Source organism: Pavona decussata, unplaced genomic scaffold (assembly GCF_977016875.1).
Source record: "Pavona decussata unplaced genomic scaffold, jaPavDecu1.1 SCAFFOLD_72, whole genome shotgun sequence".
In the NCBI taxonomy this organism is placed as follows: Eukaryota; Metazoa; Cnidaria; class Anthozoa; order Scleractinia; family Agariciidae; genus Pavona; species Pavona decussata.
The window spans coordinates 2,654,865-2,681,144 of NW_028145491.1; the positions used below are offsets into that span (position 1 = coordinate 2,654,865).

At 38.6% G+C, this 26,280-nt stretch overlaps 3 protein-coding genes and 1 long non-coding RNA gene across 5 annotated transcripts; 2 read left to right on the plus strand and 2 right to left on the minus strand.

Moving 5' to 3' along the window:
- Nucleotides 1–1,697: 1,697 nt before the first annotated feature.
- On the minus strand, nt 1,698–7,282 carry LOC146476962 (paired box protein Pax-3-like). Of its 2 annotated transcripts, none has more exons than XM_085114111.1 (4): nt 7,141–7,282; nt 5,832–6,428; nt 4,925–5,151; nt 1,698–3,498 (listed from the first exon to the last, which is right to left on the minus strand). In XM_085114111.1, exons 1-4 carry the CDS (start codon nt 7,187–7,189, stop codon nt 3,271–3,273), a joined length of 1,101 nt encoding a protein of 366 aa, XP_084970237.1. In that variant the 5' UTR covers nt 7,190–7,282; the 3' UTR covers nt 1,698–3,270. The 2 variants fall into 2 exon arrangements, with proteins under 2 accessions (XP_084970237.1, XP_084970238.1); XM_085114112.1 differs by lacking the exon at nt 7,141–7,282 and adding an exon at nt 6,688–7,058.
- A 150-nt stretch (nt 7,283–7,432) lies between these two features.
- Nucleotides 7,433–10,068, plus strand: LOC146476963 (uncharacterized). Its single transcript, XR_014865526.1, has 2 exons — nt 7,433–7,568; nt 7,703–10,068. It is a non-coding gene; the product is annotated as an uncharacterized LOC146476963 (long non-coding RNA).
- A 287-nt stretch (nt 10,069–10,355) lies between these two features.
- LOC146476964 (paired box protein Pax-3-B-like) lies at nt 10,356–13,070 on the minus strand. The gene is made up of 4 exons (XM_085114113.1): nt 12,950–13,070; nt 12,059–12,598; nt 11,230–11,537; nt 10,356–10,906 (listed from the first exon to the last, which is right to left on the minus strand). The coding sequence occupies exons 1-4, from the start codon at nt 12,969–12,971 to the stop codon at nt 10,712–10,714; spliced, it is 1,065 nt and encodes a 354-aa protein (XP_084970239.1). The 5' UTR covers nt 12,972–13,070; the 3' UTR covers nt 10,356–10,711.
- Nucleotides 13,071–15,085: 2,015 nt separating this feature from the next.
- On the plus strand, nt 15,086–23,848 carry LOC146476965 (protein gooseberry-like). Its single transcript, XM_085114117.1, has 4 exons — nt 15,086–15,380; nt 16,344–16,910; nt 19,626–19,834; nt 20,176–23,848. Exons 1-4 carry the CDS (start codon nt 15,353–15,355, stop codon nt 20,362–20,364), a joined length of 993 nt encoding a protein of 330 aa, XP_084970243.1. The 5' UTR covers nt 15,086–15,352; the 3' UTR covers nt 20,365–23,848.
- The last annotated feature ends 2,432 nt before the right edge of the window (nt 23,849–26,280 follow it).

Consider the following 26,280-nt stretch of genomic DNA (forward strand, 5'->3'; position numbering starts at 1 on the left):
AAAGACACGTCCAATTAGCCTGCCAGTCTCACAGTTTAGCTGACTTGTATCGTGTCATAAAGGTAAATAACTAGCCCAACACACGCTGGTTAATTATTTTTTTCGACACAGGCTATAATTGAACGCTTAGCGCTCGGAGAATATAGAATTTTCGCCATCTAGGTATCGCAAAAGATTCCTGGTACTATCACTTGCACGACAGCATTCCTAAACTTCCTTCTTAGAGAAACATTCGACCGAAAACAAGAATTTAAATATGGAAATAAGCCAAATAGCGAAGCGCTTTTGTAATCCAGCAAGGCAAGGCAAGGCACGTTTGCAAAAATATGTGAATTTTTCAGTTTGTTCGGACCACCCTTCTTTTGGCTAAAAATAACTTTGCTATAAATAGCACGTTCTAGATTATTGGTTTTTCAAGGTTAATCTTTTAAAGGGTACATGTACGTGTAAGAAAATAAACACAGCGATGTCCGTATTAAACAGCAATTTTTCTAAAAATCAATTTTGCGGTAAGTGAATGCACGCGTGTTTTTATAGCCCAACGATGTACATAAAAAACAGTGTGCGAAAAAATCTGTTATGAGCTTTTCTTGGAGGGGAGGGAAGTGCTAAAATGAACCTCATGGCGGATACTGGCGTTTATCTTAAAATGGTTACGCCTGGATAGCCACGCCAGACAATTAAAACTTTGTGGGTATGCTTTTCTCAAATGCGGCGGAATAAAGGAAAGAAAAGCGTTGAAGTAAAAAAAAAATATTAGAAGATGAATGACGTATAAACGAAAGAAAATGTTCGGCTTGGTAGAAAGTTCAAATACAAAACAATATCATCAGCGTGACCTTGGTTTTGAAAGCGCTTTCCGTGACCGGAAGCAGTTAGTTCGCGTGACTTTGAAAAAAGCGATACAAATCATTGACCTATGCATAAATTGGACTTTGCATTTACATAAAGTTTTTTTGTTTAATTAAAAAAGCAATGTGGAATCAAGGATAATCAAGCGAGTCATTCGTTTTGCAGTATCAGGAAGACAAATCGTGGATATGATAAACATCATGTAATTGCTGACAGTATTATATATTGAATATACGTGCTTAAGTTGTTGGCTTTCGCCCAAGTCATGTATGGTATTTAACACTATTATTTACACTAATCGGTTTACGTAGGTCGCCGATTTTCTTTCGCAAAGGGGCACTTGAAATTCTCGACTGATAAACAAGAGTCCAAATGACGTTCGTGATCGGCGAACCGTGCAGGCAAAATAATGACGCTTATCCATCGGGTTAAAACGGAAATCCGAGGACACACTCTGACGCGGTTATGTTCGTAAAGAATATTGTTTTTATTATTCACTTTCCGAAGAATTATTGACTTCCTTTCTGAATATTGAGGCCGTGATATTGCCATTTGGGCTACGGCTTTCGTGTATGATAAAACCAGCCGATTATGTAAAAAAACAAGATCCGTGATCATCTTATGAACAAACAAATACAGCTGTAATAGAATAAACGAGTGGCACAACTTGAAAAACTTTTATCTACTTGTGTAAAAACCAAATGGAGGAAGTAGTGGCCTCCGCATCATAGACCATTTGATAATTCCTTCACTTAAATTTTCTTCCTTGTCATTTAGCCAGCTTATGGAAAAACCTAGACAAACCCAAGAAGTAACAATTCGATATTGGAACAGACACATTCTCCTTGAAAATTTTACTTGCTTTATTTTACCACCTTGTTTCTAAATAATTGATGGACAGCATTTCCTCTTTGAGAGGCTGGAAAGTCGGTTTTAATTTAAATTAACAATTCATTATACTGACTCGGCATAAGATAACAGTCAGTGGCTGGAATTCTTTACACAATATGCATATGGCCTTGGCTCTTAAACTTAAAAATAAAAACAATAAAGAAAGGAGTTTTGAAAACATTAGTTAAAAGGAAAAAGGACCTCAAACGCGACATTAGTTTTAGCTCACTTGAGCCGAACACAACCATTAAGTCATTTATGTTATTCAAAACATTACGTAACTCCAATACTACTGTAGGCCTGCTTTTCACATGCAACGGAAACGCAGTTGCAAGAAGTCCTGTGCTAGGGTGGCTTGTGCAAAACAGGCCTAACCGGGTTTAACGATGCGGGTGTCGACTGGGATACTTGTGATCGTACATCCACTTTAGTTTACAGTATAAAGTGAAAGGGCAATGGCGCAAACATTATCAAGTAAGGTGTGACCTTTTAAAAAACTGAACTTATAAAAGTCACTTACGGAAATACACATCAAAACCCAAAATACAAAAGAGGAAATGAATAGAGAGAAGGAAAAGATGGTTTGCTTAGGTCGCGTTGGATTGAACATATGCCAGAGTACGTGCCTCAGGAGCTGTTGCGCCTCAAGATGTCTCGTGTTAGGTCAATTTGGCGAGAGATATCTGCAAACTTTTGCTCGCACACGATATTCCAGATCCGTTTGTTTTGCAATTTACTCTAAGAGCTCTTATACGGGGTTATACGGGGCAACTATCGTATGTATTTTTATTCCGGAATATGGTCAATCCAACGCACCCTTAATTTGATTAAGTATTTAGAGTTCAAGGTTTCGAGGGTTCGTCCATGCATCGCGTATTTGATCCATTGGGATGAAATTGACGAAGCGTGGGAGTGTGGGAGTCCAGAGGGGAAAATATTCATCAGAACAAAGAAGGCCGACATTTTTCAGATCCTTCAAGATGTTTGAAAACCAATGTGTGAATTCTTATCAAGGAACAAGTCACGAAGCCATGTTTTAAGGCTGTTTGCTATTTTTTGTGGTGGAACAATCGTGCCTTTTCTCTAAAATGTAAGGTATTTCTTTTTGGTGTATTTTAGGTTTTGACCTGAAGTTTTCAGTTTATTTGATAATATACGTTTATTTAATGTTTATGCCCTTGTTCATTTGATCGTTTTAAACCTTATTTTGCACTGACAAACTAGTAAACACAATAGAATACACATCTATCTCAAAAGTGTTTTAGGAAAATCGACACTGAGTTTCTGGTCTGCTTTTACGACGCCGGTTTTGGGAAAATTACGTTAATCACCGAAATAAATTTCACGGACTAAGCACTGCTACAGTGATCAATCTGGTGGTATTGCTCTTTTCTTGAGTGACTTAAATGCCTGTTTTAAGTTATTCATCCCTAGGTTAAATTAAAATACATGCACTGAAACTTCTGCCAATGGGCGCTAACTGGTTTAATGTACAGTTGCATGTTAGGTGCTGGCTGGTAAATTTAGTTAGCTGCTGTCATACTCCGGTGTGTAGTACACATATGTATACGCTGCAGGTAGGTACGGTGCATAGCGTATCACGGGTACAGGAGTGCAAGGAGGGTAGAAAATACGGCTGTGGTTGCACCGGTCCGCATCGCTTTCTACCTTCAGTCTGTCTTGTTCGCCGTTGCTGGTGTCATCTGACTTTTGGTTTGACCGTTTTCCTTTCGATCGTCGGTTTGAAAACCAGACCTGGCGAAACAAGAATGAAAATTGTATTCACACTCGCTAATTTCATGACGTCAGTGCCGAAAATTGAAATGGCTTAGCTGGAATTTTATCAGAAGGTAAATGGTATCTGAACTTCTTGAACGGCGTTGACTTTGATAAACTAGCGCTGACTGTTGACGAGTTCAGTTATACAGTTTTAAGATCGTCTAATTCTTGGGCTGAGCTGAGAATCAACCGGGATTGTAAGGTCTTTATTTTTTGGAAGAAATTAAAGCCTGAAAACGTTTCTTAGATGTTCTTAAACCTGCCAAAATACTGAATTCAGTAAGTCAATTTGGCAGTGACCTTAAATACTAAGCTTTATCATAGTATGTATTGCAGCTGATGATAACAAGATCACACTTTTAGCGGTATACATGTATGCATTCTAGCATTTTGGGCTCAATTGGACCATACAAGCACATCTTCGCAGATCACTGAACTGACTGTCACAGAACTAATAAAGACAGTGATACCGAATCGAAGCCATCAGGCCGGGATGTTCTTCATATATGTCCTTAACATTTTGCAGGGGCTGGACGGTCTTGATCGCCTCAGAATTTCGGATATAGTTGTAAAGAAAATCTCAACTTTTCTATGGTAAAACGACAGCTGAAAGTTTCGTAACACCGGAAAAGTAATTCCTTTCGTTTTTGAAGGGGCAAATATATCGCTGAAGGCGAGAAAGGTCAGCTAGCATTTTCGTAAAGCCGACGACAGTTCGTAAATTTGGACGGAATAAAATTCAATTCCCTAAAACTTATTGAAACTTAAATTTTTAGCTGAAGCATCCGAACACATCAAACTGAATTAGCTTACACAAATATCTTTACAAGGGAGCAAAACGTTGTTGGAACACAAGAGACAACATTTTAAATATTTTAAATGTGCTCCTGATTTTGAGCCAATCTCATTAAAAGATTTTACAAAAAGTAAAGAGTGTGTTCCCAGTGATATTTAACATGGTGACCACCTTGAATAAGAGAGGATATCTGTTTTTAAGATTCCATTGTCTTGCGTGATCACCTTCTTTAACCTTCCTTGTCAAGTCTAATTCGACGCACTCTTGGCGATGCTACAGTGTTCTGCTTGCCATTGCAGAAAATTAAATTTCAACTGTTGACGCTTAACTAGCCAACTAATCTGCCTCCTGCCAGCCAGTATGGTTCAGTCTGAGCCATATGTTCTGTTTAATTGAAAATATTTGCTAGGTAGCAACAATGCTCCGCCCAACTGGCAACTTGTTCTTTCATTAATTACTAACCCCGAGAGTAAATAAAGAATAAAGGCCATTTTTGTTTTTATATTGAAATATACCTTGCTTGCCACTAAAACGATGTCTGCTTCTTCAAAAGTTACTGTACTGGAGATTAAGAGAAATAAATACATGAATGAATAAAAAGCCAACCTGAATCCTTGATTCACTGATGTCCAGCCGTTCTCCAAGTTCTTCGCGTGTCAAAACATCCGGGTACTGAGTTTTCTCAAAGGCCTTCTCCAACTCTTGTATTTGATGCTGGGTAAACTTGGTACGATTTCGCCTTCTGTAGTGCCTTAACTTTTGCATTCCGCTCGTAATGGAGGCAATATCGGCAGCACTTATTTCAGTTGCTGAGGGGGCAGTTAGGGCAGTCACTGAAAACAAATATCCAAAAATCGTTAAGACTGCGGGCTCCTGCTCTATTCAATCGAAGATGTCTACGGTTTTCTAGCGACTTTTCAATCGGATTATACTTTGATGAGGAAACCAACTCAAGGGAACTCGTGTCTCTCATATCAGTGTAGTTAACGTTCCACCATCAAGTTCTAAAAAATTAACTAAGTAAGTTAGTCGTTTGAGCGGATCTTACTCGGAATTTGAGTCTGAATGACTCACTACAATCTCGCGACTATAGATCAAACAAAACGCAGTATTTGCCGTTCTGACTATTAAATGGTACCAAACTGGAACGAAATACAGGCTCGTAAAGCAAGTCATTTTTTCTTGTTGGTAATAAACGCTATACCATCAACCCTCACTGGGAATGTAAAACAGTTATTACCGCCTGTATCCGTATCAGTTGAGCGGATTTTAATTTAAGGCTCTTCAACTCTCTAGATTGAACTCAAACATTAGGCCAGAAAACTCAGTATGCCGCTCATTTTGAAACGCGCCAAACTGAACTGAAAGTAGGACTTATAAACTACTTCAGGCCATGTTTTCAATAAGTAATATCGCCAAGGTATATTGTTTACGAACGCATACTGTCACTGTCACGTCCTTATTATTCCTGTTCTGCACCGTACCCATATTTTGTTAACTGATCCAGACTTACCATCCTGTTTTGGAGAGGAAGGTGGTGTCGAAGGCCCCTCGCTGACAGTTCTTGTCTCTTCATTAATACTCAGAATATTGGCAATGGAAAAAGATCTCCTCTTGGGTCTTGGCTTTGCTGTTCCGGAATCTCCACTGCTTGCGCTGGAAGTGTCTCCCTCACTTTCTACATCACTTGGTTCTGCTTCACACATTTCCACAGCGCTCCCAGTTGACTTTGCTCTTCTCAGCAACCTGCTGATGACAGTGAGAGGAGGCAAATTTTCCTTTGTACAAAAACCATCAGCCACCAGTTTTTCTTTCACTTCCCAAGAAAAGATCCCAGGCGCTGTACGCCGATACTCCTCAATCTTATTCTTCACTTCGGAGCTCACGTCTCTCGATGTTTTTCGCTGTGCGCGTCCGGGCTCAAATGAGCCAGTGTCGTTGTACTTCGATAACAGCTTGCTGATGCAGCCGTGTGAGACTTTGAGTTGTCGGCTGATATCACACGGGCGGATTCCAAGTTCTGCCATTTCGATGATTTTTTGCCGAACAGAGTTTGGTAGCGGCTTGCCATTCACAAACACTCCACCCAGTTGGTTAAATTTTCCGTGACCTAGCATAAAAAATTTCAGTTAGCTACACTCAGCACCGTTAATGAGCCTGACTAATGCACGTTAGTAATATACGATCTCAGCGATAGACCGCCACAGAGCATAACTTGCTTTTCGGCCAAGATACATGTACTGAGGAGAAAATTTCAATGTACAACTGAACTAACGTAGTTGTTGGTTCTCTTATAATTATCTTTTCTTGAATAATAAACTTTAATTTGAGTCGTAAATGGATTTAAAAATAAGCTTAAAAATTCTTACTAAAACGTTCGTCGGGAGCAAAGCTGCCGAACTGCATTGGTTTGTTAAGACGAGAGAAAGTGCGAGGTCACGTTTGGAAAATGATTTTGAAGTCCCCTAAAACAAAACAAAACACCTAGCAGATAATATTACCCTGTGCTAACCTTTCAGGGCAAGCTTATTCTAGAGGTTAAGGCAAAAATATTTTCCTAATACTGTGTTTATTTCACTATTGCTTGGTTAAAGTTATTTGCACAGATCAGTTATGGCCTATCGTTAATTTCTGGGCGGTGTATTTAATAATCATGCCTTGGTCCTATTTTCGAACCGGCTAACTCTAGCGTCTATGAGCTCTAATGGGATAGTTATAATTTATAGCAGATCAGAACGTGCTTAAAGTTAGAGCGAGTATATTTATAGTAAAATATCGCATAAGTAAAGCCAAAACTAAAGACAAATAAAAATCGAGCGTGCCTGCTGTAGAGCTGGTATCGATGAATTCGTGAATCCCTGTCGTCTGCATTTCTTGCGTCCAATTTCCCCCAAAAAAGTAAGCTTTGAAGCGTTATTTCACGTTTTCAGTTCGCTTTACTCGCCACGATGCGGCGTTTTTTTTTTCAAATTCATTTGTGTGTGACTGATGCCGGGGAAGTTATAAGAGACACAATGTGGGCGGGGAGCAGTTGACGTCAGCCGTCATAACAAAAGACTATTCTTATCTTATAATACGTGATCGTGAATAAATCGTCTCTTTTGTCTATTTACATTTGGATTTTGTTTCCTTTGTGAACTTTCGCATGTAAGGAATCACCATGTAGCAAATTGAGCAAATATTCGTGTTGGAGTAAGGAAGTCTAAGCCAGAGAGAACGCCAAACATTTTGCCTTTCACTGTCATTCACGGTATAACTGTTCGAAGCGGAACTCGTTCGCCGAGTACCAAATATAAAACAATTTTGGAAGCTTTTTCCTTTTTCTAAACAGCTGCGCTTTAGAGAAAAATGAAATTTACAGCATTTTATGTTTCCTTTTGGCAGTTACACAGTTGCATGAGACCAGAGAATGATAATGTTTGAAGACGAACTGGCAAGGGAAGACAGCAACACTTCCGGTCCACAAGGATCGACACATGGAACTTTGTACAGTCAAACGGGGAACGCTGGATCTGCCACTCTCCGTTTAAAGCTGTATTCACACTTTTAACGAATTTACTGTTTCAATTGTCCCTTGGTTACAAAGTTACAGTTTCATATCGGAAACGGAAATGCTCCTTATTCCTAAATAATTCAGTTTCCATGAAAGAAAGAAATTTCTAGTGATTAAACAGTGTGCCCGGGCAAGATGGGCAGCACTGTCGAGTCAAGCAATAATATAGCAAGACGTAAAGTAAACCACTCCTGTCTTCATTTGACGTGTTAATCTTTACCAGTGCAATGTTGTCATGCGTGTGACACTCCTGATTCAAAGCTATGTGTCATTTGATGTTCACATGGCATTTTGAATGGCGTGACGTCTGACAAGCACCCTAAGGGGGCAAATATCCAAAGTACTCATCACGCGACGGTTTCCGGTGAAAACAAAGGAAGTTGATCACTATTATTGAGCAATGAAAATAAATAAATAAATTATAGCAAACACGACTGAGAAAAGTTAAGCTAATGAGACACAGCATAATTTATACTCCAAACCCTGACTGAAAACGCTGGTCCATTCATTTATTTCCGAATGTTGCATAGATATTCGGCGGAATAGTTGTAACATCCAAATTTTTTGTTAAAATAAAATATTCTTTATGAAAACCAGGGTCTTGACAAAACATAATACTCTACAAGGCATAAATAAATAAAACGTTTTGAGCACAGGAAAGAGAGTAGCTTCCCGTTTGAAACTTTGAAGTCCAAGAACATTGCTAACGGAAATTGCGGCATTGAGATAACAAATCAGTCCAGCTGAAGTGACATGGAACATCTAAGGACTTCATCTCAGTAATAAGCGATGTCAGCGACAGGATTCAATTACAGGCGAGACTTGTAGCTTCCCAAACGGAAGTTATAATTTCATATTCAAGCGTTTAATATTTTATGAAATACCAAGTCAGTCTGAGGAACCTTGCGCAATAACAATCCCAATATACACAGGGGCTTCTGCTTTCCATAACTATGTCTTCCTGTAAGATCAACGTACATAGAGACGCCCCCGCGTGTGGTACTCTGGTAAAAATTGACAGACAGATGATTGGGTGCAATTAATCGAATAGTTTTTTCTTCATTTTGGTTCAGTTTTGTTTTGAACACACAGCGGAAGCAGGTGTTCGGTGAATATTAAGTAGGCCATGTAAAAACCTCGTTTTTCTAAGTTAAGCAAGCACAAGTTTTTTCAACCAAGGTCACATCGATATCCGGATGTATTTTGTTCTTAATCTTGTTTCTGTCGATATGACAAAAATTGTTAAAGGCCAGTAGCAACCAACCTTTCGTCGGTGAAGCCTTTCACCTGGGCTATTTTTAAGAAATTAAAACTAAGAACGACTTAGCAGCAGCTCACGTTTCGTATTTGAAACTTTTTGTGTGGTCTGTTTTAAAGACATCGGAGAAAACGGATAATTTAATTAAAACGATAAAGCAGTAGCCTACGTCAGCCTTTTCTGAAGTGATGAGAACGGCAGACAAGTTTTAATTTTACTTTTCGATTAAAATTGTATTTTAAGCACTGTTTTTAGAGAGGGCTTGTACCTGCTTTGTGAACATTATCCAACGATTCGGATATTATGAAAAGATTTTTCGGCTTTTGAGTGTGTACGGGTGTCCGAGATGACAGTTATCAGAATAATATAGACAGTCAATCAGTCTTGTAAAGGAGGGAGCTGGTGGCAACAACCATCGGAATAGGTTTGTTTTCTTCCAGTCATCACTCTTTATAGTCAGTTGGATGGTTGTTATCTTACTCTTGTTACTCTTGTTTAGTACGGCGCTTCGGCCGGATCACATCTGTGATAGCCGGGTGAGCCTTGAGAAAGGCACCATGCCGCTGTCTTTTACATAGAACTTTTGGAAAACGAATTAGCTTGATTAAAAAAGTAGTTTGCAAAGTGGGGAACATCACATCATGATCTTTATCAGCAATGATAAAATGGAGACTCATTGATAGTCCGCAATGGTTACCATGTCCTGAATATAATCAGTGTTACTTTAATAATTGTTCCAGCAACGAAGACAATAAATAAGTATCACTTATTACAGTAATTTATGATTTAACAATAAGCGACCTTTAATACTGGCCAAAAGGTTTTGTTTTGCATTATTAGCCACTTAACACGTGAGACCCGCGCCAACCGGTGGACGCCATTTCTAACAATTTGTGTCAACTTATACTGAATTTACGCTATAATTCTGAGCTCTAATGCGATAAATGTATAGATTGTAATCCTGATTAAATGATGAACTGATTCACCCATATGACAAACACCGAGGATTTGAACAATTCGTTTCATATCGTGCAGTTTGTGACCACCCTCAACGACCTATTTGCTGTTTGAAAGAATCGTCTGAATTAGTAGTCTACATTTTCGCGTTTAGAACAATTTTTTTCAGTAATTTAGTTTAGACTGGCCTGCAGATGAACTTCTACCAGAAACATGACTTAAATGGTGAGTCTTGAAGGCTGAATAAATGTAGCACAAGCAAGACGAACTTGACCTTTTATATACAGTTTATTTTTCAAAGGTATGTACATTGTGAGTTGGATGGTACCCTTACAAAGGGTTTACAATAACTAACAAATTTGTATTTAGCATGTGTCAAACAATGTGCCACAGAAGTGGATAAAATTGCACATTTAAAATGAGATATAAAACACTTTTTATTTGAAATTTTGACATTTGAAAGGAATCAGCCTCGTTTGGTCAGTTTTCATCACAGTACAAAATTGGCATTCTACAGATAGCTCTCAAAAGGCATAACACCTTTGGAACTGACAGAATTGAAAATCTTCTTATATGTCAGTACTTCGCGCACGCTCAACAAACAGTGTGTTGAGCTCATGAGTTGTTACTGCATGACCATCTGAACAGGGCGGTAGAACATGTAGGGCGCTGCTCGAGGAAGATAAGGAGCATAGCGTATGACAGGTGCAACAGGATAGAAGATACGAGTCTTCACAGGTGCTGGCCTGCATGGTTCATCCCCGTCTGGTTTGTGGCTGGACTTGACTTTGGATTTGGAGCGGTGGTTTGAAAACCAAACCTTTAGATAAATGGATAAAAAGACCTTTATTAAGTACTTTTTTCATTGTATCGTCTTCTGCATGTTTTGTTTTTCATCTTAAATAATTTGTACCGAGCAATTGTCTGTGCAGAGCAATTGTCTTACTCATGCAAATAATGAATGTGAAAATCAAATAAATTGATTTGCCTAGCTTTATTCGTATGAAAGTTGTCATTTCCGTTTCATTATTTTTCTGACGGCACTTGTGAAATATTTTGTGGGAAACGAGCTTTGATTTGCTCACTAAAGAGAAAAATTCTCATTAAATATTATAAGGCTGCCATATTGTAACGCAAACTTACTTGGATCTTGGATTCGCTGATCTTAAGTCTTTCTGCAAGTTCCTCACGGGTAAGAGCATCAGGGTACTGAGTTTTCTTGAAGGCTTTCTCGAGCTCCTCAACTTGTTCTGGAGTAAACTTGGTTCTGTTTCTTCGTTGGTACAATCTGCTATTGTTGCTTCCGCCGCTAGTGCTGCTGCAGCTGCTAGTTTCACTGCCATTACTGTCAGTCTTTCTACTGCTGTTGCTGCTGCTGCTACTAATGCGGCAATTAGTGTTCGCTGGAGTCCGTGGCAAGTCGCTTAGCACTGAATGGCTGACAGTGAATCCTGCAAATGACAACAAGAGTGGGTATCAGTGTTAGTTAGGAGATAGGACTAGTATAGTTAAACTCTGTTTATTTAGAAATCGATTGCCTTTAATATACACAGAGAAGCTATCATGACTGAACCTCGCAACACAATGAGCTATAATTTGTCCATGATTTAGGAGCTTTTCTGAAATTTGTGGGAGCAGGGATGGCGTAATGGTGAGAGCACTCGCCTCCCACCAATGTAGCCCGGATTCGATTCCCAGACTCGGCGTCATATGCGGGTTGAGTTTGTTGTTGGTTCTCGTCTTTGCTCCGAGAGGTTTTTCTCCGGGTACTCTGGTTTTCCCCTCTCCTCAAAAACCAACACTTCTAAATTCCAATCCGATCTGGAAAATGTCCCCAATTAGTGCTTCGCGCTAAATACATGGACACTTAAATAAAGTGATTTAATTTTTTTTTTTTTTTGTTCATCTTATGGTGTAGTCTCAGTGGCCAGTTTGCTACTCAAGGCATAAAGTGAAGTGATTTAATGCTCACCTAAATCAATGACTGGGCCGTTTGCCGCTCGGGTCGCTGCTGGATCTCGTCTTTCCTTTTTGTCTTCAACCTTGAGGATATTATCAATGGAGAAGGGAGTAAAGGCTTTTTGAGCGTTCTCTTTGGAGTCGTCTACCTCCATGTCACAGGCGCTCCCAGTTGATCTCGCTCTTCTCAGCAACCTGCTGATGACAGTGAGAGGAGGCAAATTTTCCTTTGTACACAAACCATCAGTCACTAGTTTTTCTTTCACTTCCCAGGAAAAGATCCCTGGCGCTGTATTGCGATATTCCTCGATCTTATTCTTCACTTCGGAGCTCACGTCTCTCGATGTTTTTCTCTTGGCGCGCCCGGGCTCAAATGAGCCAGTGTCGTTGTACTTCGATAACAGCTTGCTGATGCAGCCGTGTGAGACTTTGAGTTGTCGGCTGATATCACACGGGCGGATTCCAAGTTCTGCCATTTCGATAATTTTTTGCCGAACAGAGTTTGGTAGCGGCTTGCCATTCACAAACACTCCACCCAGTTGGTTTAGCTTTCCTGAAGTGGGGAGGAAAATTGTCGTTACTTACGTGCACTGATCTTATTAAGCAAAAACTATCAAAAGTTTAGGCTTCTAGTGACATTACAAATTTTCACTTAAGTATACGAAAACATAATTCACCAGCGTTGCAAGCCTGGTTACTTTAGTATTTTTCTAATTAACGACGATATAAATTATAAACACCCAAATTTTGAAGCTTTAACTGTGACAGTTAACTGTTAAGTACTTTAAATGAAGCCTATGTTTTCAATTCAAAATTAAATCCGAGTTATTTCTGTCGTGTGTTCCCGGTAACTTGCAGTTCGCTTAAACAAAATTCATCCGTGCGAAAAGCAAACTTAAGTTACCTAATTTAGCGCAGTCTTCCATTTTTCGTATCCACAATTTTCTCTATGTTCAAGTTCTTCAACTCTCCTTGATGTCTTCCTCGGTTCGATTTGTTTTGGTTTGTTCCGATGCGTCGGTTGTCTGCTAATATAAGCGCACGATCGTGTTTAGGTGGGTGCCGGTGTTACGTCAGTAGGGCTATTTTCAGAGCGCTGTTTCTAAACATAGCTTATAAATAAAAAAAAAGACAATCAGCTTTATTGACAAAGCCATGACCCGTAAGGTCTGACGTATTTCGTGCGTCGCCGCTACACAATCTCGATCTCGCGTGACGACCTTTGTCATGGGTGCGTCGTTAACGCAGGTTTGTTGACAAGTGGTCACGATTAGATTTTTGCGTTTTCACGCGATCGTTTCGGAGTTCGGCGCTGATTCTTGTTAACCAATCTTTTTTACAATTTTTATCCCTGTTTCTTACTGTTATTTTAGGTCATGTTTCTTCAAAGTTAGCGATTTTAAAATATATTACTTGCTTTTAGAAAATCAGGTGTTTTTTAATTTACATTCGCCGACTCGCCGCACTAAGCGTTTTCATGGTGTTCCTTAATTAAAGATTTAGTTTCATTCAAGCGGGAAAAGAACGTGAATCTATTTAAGCTATCAATAAAAAATATTCGGTTTTCAGCAAAACTCAGGACGTGACCACCCTATCACAGTGCTTTTCCAATATTTTTTATCGCAACTCAAACGACGGATGGAAAAGGATCTTGAAAACATTTTCTGTATTTCCGGTGGTGAAATTAATCAAAGGAGACCTCGACTGAATTCAGGCTAGTAAATTCAGGGGTAAATTATTCGCCAGTAGAAGTGAATCTTTCGAAAACCTTAGCACTCTAAACCATTGAGGAAAAGCGTAAGTGTCGCAAGTGTATATGTTCTGCATGCGAAGTCGGAAGAAAACCTTAGCCGATCAAACCGAAGAGACTGAGATTCTTCTAGGTGGTAACAACCGAATAATCGGGCGAAATATAACCACAGAGCGGATATCCGGAGAACTAGAAAACACTTCAAATCAACTCATCCGGAACATCAAAACAACAGCCGTGTCTGCTGAATACACAATGTTTTTATGCCCATGCAGTGTCCCCTTAAGTGTGTGAATTCATACGAAGTGGCGAAATATGCGTTACTTAGCATAGCGCGTTCCAGATGGCTGTCTATTCAAATTGGGTCCATTGGATATCAAATGCTTCAGATTAAATACAGAACATGCGATCCAAATTGAAATAAAAAATTACAAAAATATGATATTCTTTTCCTCCTTTCTCGCCATATCGAGGAAGTTAAGAATCTTCACTCCATTCAGCCTTCGTTTCACGTTCTGCGTGGGCCAGACAACAAAGCTATCAAAACACTACATTTAAAAACTGTTTCTGTTTAGTTCCTGGAAGCCGCGAGCACCTGTTACATAATCATCCTACTGTTTAATTGTGACATGTTTTTACGCCCACTGGGTTATTAAGACTTGTTTTTCTACACTGGCATCATCTGGTTCAAGGACAATTTCCATTTCTTTTTTACAATAGATATTCCGTGTTTTCATCATCTTTGCTGCCAACGCTTATCACAGTAGAAACTTCCCTGTGGAACTATAAAAGATCTTTGGTTAGGATGGTCATATTTTATGCGTTAATTTCAATCTTTCTTGTGTCGGCAAGTTCGTCCGATAAAATAGTTATTCAGGGAAGAAAAATGAAACAATTTAATTCAGGATTTCAGGATTATGAAACAAAACACAGTTTGTACCGAGTACAGCTTTCAAAATTGAAAACAACCTCTGATCCCTGAGCAGGGCTGATGGTTGAGAGACCAGATAACCTCCATATCGGTCAAAAGTCGATAACATGAGAGAAATCACGAAAATTTTATTCGTGACACCGTGGGTAAAAGCTTTTAATCAAACACGTGGTTGACTCCACAGAAAAAAATACGTTCACGCAAATAGAGTTTTCCTGAAGAGTTAAAAAAAAAAATGGACTCTGAACAACTAACACACTCCCCCGCTGATGTGGTTTTGTGACGTTTGTCAGGTACACGGGCGGCGGTAATTTTTCGACAACCACGAATATCCAACAAGCTGTGACGAAACTTACCGGCTAATATCATGCGTGCGAGTCTAGTGTGTTTACTTATTAGAGTGTGACTTCCCTGTCGTGACAATTACGTGCCACGCATTCGCAGGCGGAGCCGGCCTACCGGTAACAAGCTGACGTTATTCACGAAGATTCACCCCATTGTGACGGCATGCCCGAAAGTTCTCCGAGGGCATACGAACGGTCACGCGTTAATATTTTTTTATTTATTCATACATATGGACAAAAAGTGGGTCAAATGAAGATTTATAGCGTGAATATTTCTTGAAGATGGAAGACTCGTCTTGTTCAGCTCCAGGTAAGAACAACTTTGACCTAAGCTAAAGCACAGTTAAGGTTTACTTTCACGGTTGCAACAATTTATCTTAAAATAATTTTGTGAAAGGTTCATACTGGCAGATTATCCTGGCGATTTCAAAACACTTCTCGAATCAATTCCGTTATTAATTGCAGGAACAATGCTGTTGAACTCGCCGAAATCTCTTATTGCGATTAGCCTTCCCTGCTGGGTTGAGCTTCATATAATTAGCTAAGGAACCACTGTGACTTATAAATCACAAAATGAACAATGTTGACCTCGGTGGAGCAATCCAACAGCCTCTTCAGTTTATCCTGCATTTTGTGCTATTTCTTTTTAATGTTTAATGCCACTAGAGGCTATATCGGGTCTTGCAAGCCGAGGAGGTTTATCTTTGCTTAGCCCCGGCTCTATCTCATTTTTTCAACAATTTTTATCAAACAGTTGACAGTGGTCACAGGGCGAGCCAAGTGGCCATCTGTTTCTTTGTAACAGGTATCATACCGTACGGTAGCCTTGTACGGCATCAAGGAATCTTGAATACACTTCGAATTTTGGTAGAACTAAACAGCCTAACTTTCTCAGCCTTGACTTATAAATCTCTATCAGTTTCAATTCCCAAGACGGCTGATTTTTATATAGCGTTTCACTTGGTTTCACTGATTCACAACCGCAAGCCAATAATTTTTTGTAGCACGTCCACTTCCCTCTCGTGGGAAGTTTTCAAGGATCAGTTACCGCATCCGGCACAAAAAGACCTCGTTTTAAGCGCCCTTCACCTGTTAAAAACTCTAGGAACACGATATTAACAATCTTTTTCTTTCCTTCCGCTTGACAAACTGCCAGGCTGGATAAGCAAGTCACGATAACTGTACATTGGCTCATGCAATCAACTTGTTAACTTGTTCTAAAGGTGAAGTTTTAAAGAAACAATCATTTCTAAAGTAGCAGTTTCTCTTATAGGACCGGGTCGCTTAAATCAACTTGGAGGCGCTTATATCAATGGCAAACCACTACCGAAAGAAATTCGGCATGAAATCATCACACTAGCCCTGCAAGGATTTCGTCCTTGTGACATAAGCCGTCGTTTACGAATTACTCATGGCTGTATCAGTAAACTGTTGTCCAAGTATCGAAAAACTGGCTCAATCCAACCTGGTGGAGAAGGCGTGGGTAGACCACGAGTAATCACTCCTAACATAGCACAAAAAATCAAGCAGTACACAAAAGAGCAACCAGGGTTGTACTCATGGGAAATACGAGATCGTCTTATACAAGAAAACATTTGTTCCAGAGAAAACATTCCTTCCTTGAGTTCAATCAGCCGGTTGTTGAAGAATGAAGGTAAATCAGAACTGAGAGCATCACAAGGAAGCCAGCAAACCACCGGCAGTAATTCGTACACCATCGCAAGTATCTTAAACCTTCCATCTAATGAGGAAGAATTGTCTCAGTCTCGTGCATCATCATCAGGGTCGTCTTCTTTAGATAGCAATGAAGGGCAAATGGACGATCATAAGCTGCACACAGGTTTGTAGAGACAGCCTCAGTACATGATGCTGTATTTTCCATTCGCTATCTTTCAATACATTGCACCTTTATTTTCAGACCGGCGAATCCCCGTAAGAACTGCTTTATACATACATAAGCTTTATTTTACTTCGATTTTTAGAGTAACTGACAAGGTACGTGCCAGTTTCATCAAAATAAATAAATAAATAAATAACCAAAACGAAACGGGAAAAAAGTAATATAAAAAAATAATTTGCATCATTAATTAAAGCAATAACTCAACTGATATTAAAAGTGCATTACGCTTGAAAATGGAAAAGGTAACAGAGAGTCCCAAATGCAGCTGCTTGATATTTGAATGACCTCAAGCCAAACTTAGTTGTCTTGAACGAGGGGCGGAACATTCGATTTTCTTTGCCCTCTTAAGTTCTAACAACCATAACGTTCCTGAAAAAGTTTGCTTATATATTGGGAAACTATGCTAGAGAAGCATTTATAGACGGTAGCGAGCATACTTTGAACTCTTTGGCGTTGTTCCAGGGTGACCATTTTAAGATCTTTAAGGAATGTAGAATAATCACCAGATACATCACCTAGGACAGATCTGACTCATCTAAATTTCCAAACTGGCGAGATTTTGTTCTCCAATGCATGTTTTTCGTTAAAAATTTTCAAAACTATCGGCAACATTGTTACTTCTCCTTCTAGGACATAAACTTTGCCTAGAAACGCAAGTTGAATCATGGTGCTTAAATCGATTCTTCAGTCATGCTGCCAATATTTTTCTGTAAGCCTGACAGCTCTGCAGACTGAAAAGTTTGCTCTCATACTCACAAGAGCATTTTCTTTTGTTGTAAGCTCAGTACTAATTATTGCTGTGAAATAGTTTTCGGATCGACACGAAGTGTATGCTGAGTTAAAATCCTCGTGATACAACACTGATCAGAATGAATGACACACACATACATAAACAATACCAGAACGATACACAAACCCCTCTACTGTTAATATCTGTGTTAGCTTGCAGTAAAATGTTTCTTATCCAACTGAATTAGTAAATACTTTACAAGGATAAGGTCATTCTGAATTCTGCTGTTAGCCGCACAACAAGTTATTACCATGCATGGGAATTTATTACACAGCCAGAGATGACTGAAATTATTCCACTTGGCTGGAAGGAAACAAAGTTTTTTTCTCGTTGAAATTTATTTCAGGAACTTAACAAACAAATCTCACTTAGTAAACATGAAAGCAGTTACCCCATCCATTGGCTAAGATGTCCTTCGGTAGCTCTTTTTCCATCGAATTTTTAATACATCATTCTTTGATGAACACTTCAGTGTTCTGATTACCTGGTCTCAAAGTTTGCTTTTGATACAATATCTTTTGAAAACTACTACAGCACTGGTTCATTTGAACTGATTTGGAAGACTCGGTTAAAATCCACCCACTTGTTTAGTTTCCATCAGGGTAATGAATGACTCTTTCAAAAGCCTGACTCATTTATGACGCCTGGACGGTGACAGGAAAACCTAGTTTCACAGACTGAGAGTTCTTACAGTCAAAGTTTCAGTTGTTCCATTTATGTTTTCTATGAGTGATGATACTTAAATGATTTATAACTGATGTGAACTGATATTATATGGAAAACTGAGAGGTACAATTGCCTACCGTTAGATCCACCCAGCCAGCCACCAGCACCATGTATAGGAATGATCTGATCATCCTTAGGTGACTTGTCCCTGAGATATCAATATACTACTTCATTCCATAATCATGTGTATAGGTTTTGTCTAGTTTCTCTTAAATATGCAGCTTGCCTGGCATAAACTCATTTCATTCCAACAGTGTTCTGATTCATTTTGGCCTGCATACGTATTTGAAAAATTGACTTTAAGTTTTTCCAGAGAAGCTGTGAGCTGGAAAGCAAGGTCTCAAGTCGCCTTCTGTAGTATTGAATACTATGACTGTATTTTACCAGTAAACATTTGGTATGCATTTAATTCCAGTAATTCAGTATTTTCTGTAACGATGCATAACCTGCAACTGCTCGTAGACAAGTGCTATAAAGTTGATCTGCGAGGTATTGTAACCAGTATTAGATAATAAGAGAGCTTGCACAGGATTTTCAAATTTATGTTGCCTTACCATAAGACATGTACCGACTTCGACACTATGTTTGAATCAATCGAGTTTTTGTTCTTTGTTTGGATCAAATGTTTGTTATTGGTTGTATAATTTCGGTTGGTGTTTTGGTATAGTTCAAAGTCTACAGTATACATATTCTGCATACCTTTCTTATATTGACAGTCATCTCACTCTCCGTGATATGCAGAAAACTACACAGGAGGTGATTTTTCCCCTTAGACACTGGTCTCTTCACAAGGGCCGTTATAAGCCAAGCGCGTTACGAACCGAGGTCTTTTGGAAGCTCAGTTCGTCGGCATGTTCCAAATGGTGCTTGCATGATTTGTCTGGTTGGTGTTCTCGATTGAGGCGGTTCAAAAAAGATATATATCGGATTTTCATTTTTACCAGTGTATTTACTTTCACTATAATTTTCGTTCCTTTATTATTAAGAAAACATTTTGTCTATGGTATTTAAGGAAAACACTTATTCTAACAGCTGCAATACAAGGTACTACATAATGTTTCCATGAAGTTTTATGTCACTTATTTGTTCACATGAAAACTTTCTCATGACTCTGTATTCCTTTTTATTACCCATTCTAGGTCACGTCGCGGATTTTGAAGACTCGGCGCATCCTGAGTCTTCAGCCGAAACATTTTACCAGCTTCAAACTCAGAAACGAGAGCGTATCAAGTACAATAGCCGCCAACTGCGTGAACTTGAGGCTGCCTTTGCAATCAGCCAATACCCCTCTGCCACAGAACGAGATCAGCTGGCAAAGAAAATTGGAGTCACAGAGTCACGAATTCAGGTGCACGGATACGAAACTGACAGAAATTATTAAATTACTGCGGAATGCTAGAGTGCAGGAAGGTTAATAACAGTGGAAGATGCCTTGTATCCCGGCAATTTCTAATGAGCAAATTTGAACCTGTTCTCTGACTCTCTAAAATATGCATCTCACCACATTAAAACTAAATCAGTTGTGCTATGAAAAGAAGTCCCCCTAGTCTTTACTGGGTGATTATAATATTCTTATAGGTACGAATACCGAGTACCAAAATTCTGGCCGGATTCCTTTTCCATTTTACTACTGGGAAATGCTGTATGATCGACTCCACTGAGCTAATCATTTTGTATTTTTGATTTTAGGTCTGGTTTTCAAACCGAAGAGTAAAATGCAAAGCTAGAAGGCATACCATTGACAAAACAGATCAGGTCATCACAGAGGAACATAAAGAATGTACATGCCACACTCGACGACATTCAGATCCCCACATATCAACACAGATGATGGGAGCTGGGCCCTCAAGGATATTTTTTCCCCTAAATCGCTTATGAATCGTTTGTTGGATTACCATCCGGAGAAAATGACGAGGACACAACTGATAAAGGCAGCAACCTTACAACACTGAAGCGACTCATAAGTTCATTGTAATAACAGAAAATCATTATGATTCACTGCGGTCAACTTTGGTGATGGACATTTTTGACTTTATGTAGTGAACAATCATACAAATGTTGGATAGAAATAGCAACGCCTTTTTGAGGAAAAACTACAAAGCACAATCTATCCGTGCAAAATAATGGCATTTAAAATAGTCGCCGAGGTTGAGAATTTTTTGTGGCTGCCAAAAGCTTTGACAGTGATATAAGCCAAGCTTTTGGGAAAGAGCGATCCAATAACTGTTTTGTATATAAGTACATTTAAACTCATTTGAGGCGTTTATCTCTGACTTTTGCTAAAATTCTCCAGTGGGCCGTGTTACCAAATATATCGCCTAGTCATCGTCGTGCAAAAGGACGCAACGCTTTATGTATAAAAAGGATGATAACGGGGATTATTGATCAAGGAAAATAGGCCGGTCATTTTACATTACAAGCACCACGCTTTTAAATGGCCGTTACACGTTCCACAAAAAGAAGGAGACATTTTTGACATAAACTTTCATTAGCTTGTTAGATTTTTCAGAATTGCACCCAAAGCACCACCTTTTTTGCCATGCTCATTATACCGAGCGTGTTGTAGCAAAGCTGACCAAAGGTTACCAAAAGGATTAAACGCTTTGTGACTGAAATTGAGAATTCTCCGTCAACTACTTCGTCTGTTAGGTACGGAAACTGGCTTTCACAAATTTCATAGCAAATGAAACACTCAGTTCTCATTTCACGCATAACTATTATGAATTAAATATGATTCGAGAGAAAAAATATAGTCGTCGTTGCACATTTCACGGGAAAAATGGTGAAGGCCATTCAAGAACTACGAAAATACCCTTTACCACCATCTATAGGTACCCTGATCTGCTGTTGGATATGATGCCAAAGTCGGCAGCCCTTGTGAAATATTGTACTCACAACTTATTGACTGGATGACCACAGCCTCGGTAGGTAACACTATTAAACGTCGACCTTGGTGTGTTTATTCACGATCATATTTTAAAATTTTATAGGCTCGTCTTTTGTTATAGTTTCTAAACTATCTCCATGAACAAATATCATAATCAAAAGCTAGAACGTAACGGACAAATGCTGACTAAAACTATGATAAAATTGAACTGGATTTTCATTAACTGTGATATATTTCATCAAAGCTTATGAAAAGGCATCCTTGTAAGAGTTGTAAAATATCGAAAAATTCGACTACAGAAGCAAGCTCCGAATATCTTTTTATTTTACCAAAAGAGAACCATCGGCTGCCCTATTTTCGAACACTACTTACCCCTTATAAATACGATTAGAATTTCAAAAAATCACGAGTTGGAGAAAGACTCGCTTTATTTAATGTTTTATTAAATTGCTGTTCAATATTTGTTTACATCGCTATAATCAGGAACCAAGGATTCATTTTTGCACTCAAGAGATCATTATTTTGTCTTGTTTTAGTGTCAGATTTCCTCATTTTCTCTTGTTTTTTACTGAATAGCTTTTATTTCAGTGAATTCATTGGACACTGGGTAAGCTAGTAGTTTTGCTGGATTGATTGACTGATAATTTAGTAAAAACTGTAGAAATTTACTCGATCACATTGATGAGTAGCATAACCTATATCAGGAAAACAACCATTGCACGTTAACAAAATAACTTCAGAGTGTAGATCTTATGATGGAATTATTAAGAATTTTTTTGTAAAAAATATATATATATATATATATTGCATTACCTCTGAGTTCCATTTCTAATAAAACAATATGTATAATGTCTAAAATCGTAATTCAGAACAACTTCCTCAAATTTTTTAATGTCATTTTTAAAGGCGTTTTTTTTGACAGTGTTTTTACGCCTGCCCATTTAATTACATTGCACATCTTACTGCGCATAATTTCTTACGTCATTAGCGCGCTCACAGAACATGGTTTGAGGCTAAGCTCGGTATAGAAATTATTTGTCGTTTTCTCCTAAAATTATATATATTTTAAGAAAATACGTCTCGCAGTGATATATCCAAGCTAGAAGAATTTTTCATTATGTAGTTTTGTAATTATTCTGGTAGAATTTCTACTACAACCTGCATTCAGGATCTTTAGTAGAAGTGTAGAGATCATGCTCAAATTGTCCTATCTCGTTTGTTCAATTTGTTGGTTTAAGGCGTTTTACTGTATTACAACAACAACATTTATATTTCACTGCTAGGACTAATTTGGTGGACTTTTTTTCTTGCACAACATTGAGTCATGATGTCACCGAAATGTCGGTTTTTATTGTAAGTTTTAGAAATATTTTATACAAAATAACTAAGACTAAAAGCTATGGAATGAAGTTAATAAAAATCTTGTAAATAAGTGAAGTAAATAAAACTTGTCCTGGAACAAAAATTAATTGAAGTTCATTGTGCTTTTTAAAACATCGCTCTGACTCAACTAATAGACCTTCATATTGTTTCAAATTGAATGTTTTTTACTGGCTTCGACTTCCACGCAGTGCAAGCTAAGCCGCAATATCAACTCAGTTATTATTTACACCACTCTTAACAAGATTGAACAAATTAAGTTACAAATTACTTGTCGAATAGTTTGAAAAATGGGAATGCCGGAAGGGCCTATGATAGTAAAGTAGAAATAATTGAAGTAAGGGTAAACACTAAGCTGAGAATGACTTAAATGTTGGATGCCTTTTTGCAATTTTCGTAGAAATACATTCTATATTTTGTGAATATTGGTTGCACTCTTTACTATAATTTAAATAGTTAACTGAACTTTTGTATCAGTAATAGGTAAATCCTTAGCCCATTTTCTGAGGAAGTACGGAAGTAAATAGTTTGAAAGGATATGTTTGTACTAAACAATAATGCCGTGATACAAAGGTAAAGTTTGAAATTTTAGGAGAAAACATGCTCCAAACTTGTTTCTTACAATCCGTTTAATATTTTCTTAAGTTTAATTTTTTTTTCTACTTTTATAGGCCTATTCCAGAGTCTCTTGAAAAGAAGTTTATCAACTGTGCTGAAATTAATGTACCATCTCTTTGATACTTTTAAAATCTGGCTAACCTAATTGTGTATGTTTTATTTTGTGCCTAAACATTTTCTTGGAAGCAGAAAGCAAGTTTTTCAGCCCTTCTTACTAACAATGATAATTATTGTAATCTTTGCAGGTCATAATAGAATTCAACATTGTGGATAGAACTGATTTTAATTCTGTATATTTTATCAGTGTCAGGATTAGCATCATACCAAAAAAAAATTCAGATTTGTTTTGTTGTATATTACACTGTATTGCTTCTTTTGGTAAAGTTTAATTGTTTTTCATTTGTTTTGTTAGTGTACCTAATTATTCTGTTATGGCTAAATACATTGACACTTTAAAATAAAGTTACTGTTATAGCAGTGTAATTAAATAAGTTTTTCTTTTATTGTTATGCCACCAACATGAACAGAAAGTATAGGGATACAATTAGACATTTCTGCACATAGAAAGTCCGAATTATTTATAAGTGCCGTTATGCGCGCGTATTCTAAAACTGACCAGGATCAACGCTCAACCGGCATCTTGTATTTTCCTTCCAAGGAGAGAAAGCAGTTAAAACTGCCCTTTTGAATCCTATCCTTGTTAAATTTTACTCTGAATATTTCAGATGACATAGCGATGGAAGCAGTCAGTTGGAGAACTGGGGAATACCAATCCAGGCTATTAGCGTCATCTCAAATAACTGAAATCGTTTGCGTCATCATCAGTTTTATTCTAGCGGAATGACTACCAACAGTCTCCCCCCCCCTCCCCCGCCCCGCCCGCAAGTACCTCTTCCACCTCCTGGACAGAGGAAGAGAGATTTATGAATACCGAGTGTAAATTTGCATCCACTGAAGTCCTTACTAATTTTTATAACAGTTGGCAGTTTTCAGTTGGCAATCACCGGTCGCAGCCCACCAAATGCTTCGTGGGTATTGTTTTTCCTGATGGGTGATGCGGCCACAATAGTTCGATCAGTTAAACAACTATCAGTTCCCCTGGTTTTCAAATGAAGATAGCAACCTTAATCCAACACATTGAAAGGTGAGGAGAGACCGAGTGAATGGAGAACCCAGCTCAAGTGGGAAGCATAAATCCACCGGTCAGTATAAAACTAGACTGCTAAAGGTCCCTTTCTGGATAGTCAAGAGGGCGCGAATTAGCCGAGCGTAAAAGCCGACTGCTGGAGCGAACGGGTGGAGGGGGGCTGGGGGAGAGGACTGGGGACTACACGGACAAGGGTATATAACGCGGACGGGGTACACTGTAAAAGGTCCCATCAAGTTTATTGGTTTTTCTAACAACCACCAGGAGTGTACAAGACTTGATAAAGATCACGACTATTTTCACAAATAATAATCCTTCGTCCAATTTTAGGGGCGGTATTATTGACTGGTCTATACGTGTTTCAGGATGCTCGTGGCACATTTCTTACCTCCTGAGCAAGTTTTCCGTTGCACAGGTCTCTTCTCTCAAAGACATGTTCTGGAGTCGTTGAGATCGACAGAGAAGTGCATCTTTTTTTCGATCGTTGAGAATGATTTTGTCCTCCATCTTGTCTTTTGTAATTTACTCCACTACGTGCCCAAAGCCAGATTAAGCAAATCCTGGGTTAACGTGAACTTTGATTTGAATTTAATCACTAATCATTAAACATTTTCCAAAAGATTTTCCATGTAGCTTTGATTTAGACTTTTCTTTACCTTTATAAAACATTTTTAACGAGCGAGATGAAAACCTCAGTTAACTATTAATAGGGGATTTAATCGGCTTTCGAACAGCTGGGTCTGGCTTTTTCAGGCGTATAAGAATAATTGTGACTAGAATAGCTTGATCCTGTAAGTGCATGGACTGTACATCAGCGAAAGGTACTGCTCTACAAATTCACATACCGTAAACTGCCGATTATAAGCACTGGGCTTATACAACTTCGTAAGGGGTCTTAGGTGGGCTTATAAACGGAGGGGCTCATATCCGGGGGGTTTATAACTGAAATAGAAAACCTTTTCGAAATAACGTCTCTTGTCACAGGGTCAGTTTCAAACATGCCCTGAAGAAGAAAAGCCGTGCCTTTCGAAATATTGGAAAATATACTTCCCTGACCGTGAAATCAATCTTGCTCTTTTTTAGATTATTTGTTTTACATTTTTTTTGCTGATTAGATCCTTCATCACTACAGGATCCGGTTACTGGTTTTTACTTATAGCAGTGTTGATCGAAATACGTTTTTCATTTACCGGTTTTTAATTTTAGCCTTAAAACGTCAATATTTGGAACCAAATTAAAACTAACATTACGAACAGAACTAGAAGGGGGCTTATATCCGGGGGGTGGGGCTTGGGGGGCTTCTAATCGGATGTATTTTTGGTTTACAGGTAGCCTGCGAGCAGGCTCTCGGGGAAGAGGAGGGGCGGGGGGCTTACTTGCAGGCCAGTCTTCAGGTAGATGGGCCTATATAACTGGGGGGATTTACAAGCGGCAATTTACGGTATCGTAAGTAATATCTAAAAGCGCGTTGCTTTTATTATTTGAAACAAAGACGTTTGCTAATAAATCACTGTTACTCAGGGTGTAAGTGGTAAAAATTGTTTGAATGAAGATATTAAATAATGAAAATTTGCTTTAATATACCTAAATTAAAACGCAAAAGGCCGAACCCTGGGCCAAACGCTAGGAAACCAAAATGCCAGACACTCTGTTGTAGCAGTACAACCTTGCTAAAGGTATTTAAATTCCAGGTGTTTACCAAGATAAAGGAAGCTTTTAGGTTTACAGTGTCCATCCTCATTATTTCATACCCAGTCCTCGT

Excerpts from the sequence above, each read along its gene's own strand:
- LOC146476962 (XM_085114111.1), bottom strand. The coding sequence starts at position 7,189 with ATGCAGACGACAGGGATTCACGAATTCATCGATACCAGCTCTACAGCA. Across the intron at positions 6,429-7,140 it reads CGATACCAGCTCTACAGCAG|GTCACGGAAAATTTAACCAA; the intron begins GCACGCTCGATT and ends TTTTTATGCTAG. Across the intron at positions 5,152-5,831 it reads TTCCTCTCCAAAACAGGATG|TGACTGCCCTAACTGCCCCC; the intron begins GTAAGTCTGGAT and ends ATTTGTTTTCAG.
- LOC146476964 (XM_085114113.1), bottom strand. The coding sequence starts at position 12,971 with ATGGAAGACTGCGCTAAATTAG. Across the intron at positions 11,538-12,058 it reads CGGCCCAGTCATTGATTTAG|GATTCACTGTCAGCCATTCA; the intron begins GTGAGCATTAAA and ends TGTCATTTGCAG. Across the intron at positions 10,907-11,229 it reads TCAGCGAATCCAAGATCCAA|GTTTGGTTTTCAAACCACCG; the intron begins GTAAGTTTGCGT and ends ATTTATCTAAAG.
- LOC146476965 (XM_085114117.1), top strand. The coding sequence starts at position 15,353 with ATGGAAGACTCGTCTTGTTCAGCTCCAG. Across the intron at positions 15,381-16,343 it reads CTCGTCTTGTTCAGCTCCAG|GACCGGGTCGCTTAAATCAA; the intron begins GTAAGAACAACT and ends TTTCTCTTATAG. Across the intron at positions 16,911-19,625 it reads CGATCATAAGCTGCACACAG|GTCACGTCGCGGATTTTGAA; the intron begins GTTTGTAGAGAC and ends TACCCATTCTAG.